The 5,000-nt window shown below is 46.3% G+C and overlaps 1 protein-coding gene across 4 annotated transcripts in view; it reads right to left on the bottom strand.

Annotated features, from left to right (window-relative positions):
- The window catches only part of ccser1 (coiled-coil serine-rich protein 1), a 250,485-nt gene that overhangs the window by 228,839 nt on the left and 16,646 nt on the right, over window positions 1-5,000 (bottom strand). For all 4 annotated transcript variants that reach the window (XR_010034394.1, XM_063195671.1, XM_063195672.1 and 1 more), the window contains exon 7: window positions 4,924-5,000. This exon is cut by the window's right edge and continues 180 nt beyond it. Coding sequence is in view for 3 of the 4 variants with exons in the window: in XM_063195671.1 (XP_063051741.1) it covers window positions 4,924-5,000 (77 nt within the window). In the remaining variant the exon portion in view is untranslated. The remainder of the gene's footprint in view (window positions 1-4,923) is intronic.

The raw sequence follows: 5,000 nt of genomic DNA, 5'->3' as shown, positions 1-5,000 counted from the left end.
GATTCAAGCGACAGAGTGTAGCAGCAAGCGATACGAGAGATTGAGGAGACTAGAGTATGTCCGTACAGGCAGAAGGCAAAGCATTCAAGCATTCCCATTGGCTGTGGTCACTGACCTCTATACAGTCATTGGCTGTCGCGGCTTGTCGCCGAACCGCGTCATAGAAAGTTGAAAAGATTTCAACTTCAAATTGTCGCGCAAATCGCTCTAGTCTCCAGAATCGCTTTTGTCTCTCGACTCAATACAAAGTCAATTACTTCCGTCGCGCGACTCGCTCAGATCGCTGCTGGTGTATTTCTGCGGTTACGCAACACTCAGGCTCATGAGATTTGAGACAACTTTATTAAACATCTCTGTTTGTTTGAGATGAATGAACACATTCTAATAAGAGAGATGAGGGTCTTAGAGTTTAAATGCATATTTTTATGTGCTTCAGAAGCTGAGATATTTAGGTTTTTATAGGCTGAGGGCAGCTTTTCTCAAAAAGGGCTCAGGCATTCAACACCCTTTTTTGCAGGTGCCTTAGGCGTCAATGGGTTAAAACAGAGATTTGAAATGCATTTACGTGTAAATGAGAGGCCAAACCCAATGCACTTTCAAAAATATCCACACACACGTAGAACGCTTCTGAGGAAGTAAGTAAGTAGGAGGCAGTGAGGACAACAGGGGAGATGGGGTGGAGGGGAGGAGGTGGTGGGTGGTGTATTTCTTAAACAGTGGGACTCTTTACCGGATTAACCGGTGTGGTTGTGGCGCTAGTGGTGGCACAGCATGAGTAAGTAAGTAAGTAGGTGGCACTGAGGACAACTAGAGAAGGGGGAGGGCGTGGAGAGTCTGTGTTTCCTTAATATTTAGGGCAAGCGGCCACCTAGGACAACAAACGCTTACCAACTACCGACAAGTGCACCTGAAAACGATGTACTTATAATGTCATTACAGTTGCTTTACAAAAAAATTTATAAACCATTAATTATTTAGGTTATATGTCACATTTTACATGAATCTGCACAAAACAGCCATTCCTAAGATGACAATCACATGTCATTAATAACCCACCAGCCGTCTTGACTAACAAATGCTCTGTGGGAAACATTCCTTTATACCCGGCCTAATAGAAAGACTACAAGGGGTGGTGGTGGCGGTAGCAGTGGCACACAGTAACTAAGTAAGCATGTCCATGGCACTGAGGACAACTAGACGGGGTAGGGGTTGGGGGATTGCCAGTGGTGTATTTCCGGGTGGATGTAGAGCACGGATCCGCTTATAGATGGATAGGACTTGACTTCCTGTTCTCACTGCATTATATTGTTAGCCTGATTATCATCGACTTTCAAATCTCTTCTAGACTTGGCCTGACCTAGAGCATAACAATTAGCGTTTCCCAAACGGAACGGTTGAACCGTCTCTCTTGGTTTTCTACTGGTCGAGACCAGAAAACGCTGCGCCGAAATTTAAACAAAACATTTTTTTAGTCCCAATTAGAATGTCTCTGCTTAAACCACATCACTGCCTCTGTCCACGGCCTTTGGAGCTGCCCAAAGTTGATTGATTCCCGACAAAGTGGGTGGAGTTCCCGATTTGACCGGAGATCAGAATCGATTTTTACATTGCTCTTGGCCTGACAAGGAGGGCGTGTCTCCAATGGCTTCCTGTCTGCCTGTCTGTCCTGGGCACCTGTCTCTGCTCCTTCAGCTCCTTCAGCACGTCTCTCAAGTCTGTGTCAAGATTGACGGCTTGAAAAACAGATTTCCCTTCGGGGACAATAAAGAAACAAAAGGAGCATATCTGTCTGCAAAACACTGTCTGTCTGACTGCCTATTCATCTACATCATCTCACCTGTGTCGCTCTATTTGTATTGCAAAAAATAACTGCAGGTATTCACCTAAAAAAATAAGTTGAAATGCAGTACAGGTACCTGTGTACACTGTTAAACATCGCAGCCAGTTAAACGCAAAAATAGAAGTTGCCCTGCTGCCTTAAGTTAACTCAATTTGAGAAAGCCTTGAGCTGAGTTAAACCTCGAGTAGAGTTAACTTACAAACTCAAGGCATTAGGGCAACTTGCCTTTCTACGTTTAACTGGCTTGTAATGTTTTACAGAGTACGGCCCACTTAAAGCACTTGTATAGTCACCCCCTTTATCCACCTGTCTGTGCTGCTTTGCTGAAATTATGTATAATTCTGTTCATCTGTGCACCTGAATCTGAGTGTCTGACTTTCTTCCTTGTCATTGTCATTCTGCACTGCGGTGCCATCTGCTTCAGTTTGCCTATTGTCGGTCTGTCCTCATTGCAGTGTTTACGGTGTGTCTGTTTCTTCATTGTCTCTCCGTGCTTGTTGAAGTGTTCTCTGTCTGTTTGTGTACGGTATCTCCCTGCCGGTTTGCCTAGATCTGTTTGTCTGTCTGCCTGCTTATGTCTGTCTGTCTGTATATCCGTCTGTTTTCCTGCTGGGCCACCAGTCTGTCTGTCTGTCTGTCTGTCTGTCTTGCCTGCGCCTGCTAACTCATTTGCGCGGCGGCATGAGAGGATTTGTCTGTTTAATTTAGAGCTGTGATTTTTATCCCTGTGTGAGCGAGCTGTAATCTCCTGGTAGGACGCCGGGCGCACTAAGCCTGTTAGTCTGCTCCTGCTCCAAAAAGGCGGCCTGGCCCGGTCCGCTACAGACCGCTCGCGGCCCTGTCGGGTCGATGTCAGCAATGGTAATCATTGCAACAACTTACAGTAGCATCCTTAACAGTCTGTTGGTTAGTCTGCTGCTCCTACTCGGACAGTACAGGCGCCCCGGCCCAGTTGGGTCCAGGTCACTCACGACCCAAGAGACACTGCGTCTCAAATGGTGTACTAGTGCACTTCAGGTACTTTGTTTCAGTGCGTAATCAATACGCGGTAGGCACTGACACATACTGTGAGTGCAGAAGTGCAGCATTTGCGACACAGCACCAGCATTCTGTCAAGATGGGCTGCTTCAGTGGGATGAGCTACCAGTAGGCAGTTAACATAGCCCAAACTTAAATCCAAACCCTTCAAACCCTAACCCCTAAGGACGCTACTATAATGTGCAGTAAAAGGTGCAGTGTTGATTCTACAACATTATGGGAGTAATGGTCCAATTTTAGTGTTAAATCCAACATTTGAGTACTTTATTACAGTAACGCTGTGACACCCTATATGCTCTAAAACAGTGTTGAATTGAACTCTATAAGTGTTACTTAAACACCCGAATAGTTGAATTTACACTAACTCTATTGGGACCATATATTCTCAAGATAGTGTTGAATTAACATTACATTACACTAAGCTGACACTTTTATCCAAAGTGAGTTACATTTATTTACAGTGTATTGGTTACAGTCCCTGTGTGCGGTTAGGTGCCTTTTCCACATGCCCTTCAGCCATGGATGGAGCTCTAGGGAAAGGAGAGGGGATTCCAAGCGGCAACTCTCTGATTTGAAGTCCATCTCCCTAACCATTAGGCCTACTCCCACAGTGTTGCATGGCACACTGCATTATTCCACAGCGTACAGTGGCTTGGTAGCACAGTTTGACAGATACACTAGCTCATATCAGCACGACACCAGGAGCAAAGCCAGCCGCCATGCTGCTCCCATGCTGGCCCAAAGACTCATGACCTCCGACCCTTATAGTGCAGGGGTCATCCAATCTCCTCAAAGTCCCAGATTTACAGTTCCAAGGATTTTTTCTTCTTATTCTGGGACATTATTATTATCAGCTGGCAGCTTAACACCAGAGGACGAGCCTCGTGCGCTCTCTACGCATCCCTTCATTCAGAGGTCTCTCAGTAATACACACACTAATCTTATCGCCTCACAAAAGGTGGGTTTTTGAAAGAAGGGATTCTTCTGAGAAAGTTATCCAGGTGAGCGGGTGTGTGTGTTCGAGATCTTCATAGAGGTTTGGGTGCGGCGAGAGATAATGGCTATTACGCCCAGAGCCCGGCTAAGCCCTGTGAGAAACGGCAGAGAGCTCTGAGGGGGCATATCACTCAATTTCAACCATGACTGAGGCTTTCTCTCGTCTCGGCTGCTTAATCAGCACTATACGGCTCTGACAAAAGGGATAGGGGAGAGAGAGAGAGAGAGAGAGAGGTAAAGAGAGGTAAAGAGAGGTATGTACTTATAGAAAAAGTCAAAGATAAATAACAGAGGGGCAAAGTGCGAAACATACAAGAGGAACAGATATACCTACACATATGAAGCAAAGGATAAATATACCTGTATGCCAAGAGAGAAAGAGAGAGTGAGCGCAGGAAAACGCGTGGGAGGAAAACCAAGTAGGCAGGAGAGACAGATGAAGACGAACACAGAGAGAAAGGAAAACAAAGACACAGAGAGAGAAAAGAAAGAAAGAGAGAAGAAGAGCGCCAAGCAGGTGTGTGTCTCAGTGGGCAGCCTAGCTTGGAGGATGATGAGTTGCAGAAACAGAGAGGGGGAGGGGGGGAGAAAACATAAATAGAGACTGGCCGAGAGAGGGAAAGATAGAGAGAAGGAGAGCAACAAATAAATCCAAACAGGTGTGTGTTTTTTTTTTTTTTTCTGACCATGCCGCCCAACTTGGGGGATGATAAGTTGGAAAGAGAGGGAGGGAGAGAGAGAGGGAGAGCGAGGGAGAGAGAGAGGGAGAGCTAGAGAGAGAGAAACAGGAAGAGAGACCGATAAATAAATCCAAACAGGTGTGTGTGTGTGTGTGTGTGTGTGTGTGTGTGTGTGTGTGTGTGTGTGTGTGTGTGTGTGTGTGGGTTGCCCAGCTTGGAGAAGGATGAGTTGAAGAGACAGACAGAGAAAGAGTGAGAACGAGAGTGATAACGCCAAACAGGTGTGTGTGTGTGTGTGTGTATGTATGTGTGTCGTGTGTGTGTGTTTGTGTGCGCGCGTGTGTGCGTGCGCGCGTGTGTATGTCTTACCAGGCTGCCCAGCTTGGATGATGATGAGTGGGTGCGTTGGCGCTTGTGCAGGCCGATGGTCTCCAGGGCACAGCTGT

The sequence above is a fragment of the Engraulis encrasicolus genome, chromosome 3 (assembly GCF_034702125.1).
Source record: "Engraulis encrasicolus isolate BLACKSEA-1 chromosome 3, IST_EnEncr_1.0, whole genome shotgun sequence".
Lineage (NCBI taxonomy): Eukaryota > Metazoa > Chordata > Actinopteri > Clupeiformes > Engraulidae > Engraulis > Engraulis encrasicolus.
Note: the sequence above shows the minus strand (reverse complement) of the source record. Positions and strands in the feature narration are given on the sequence as shown.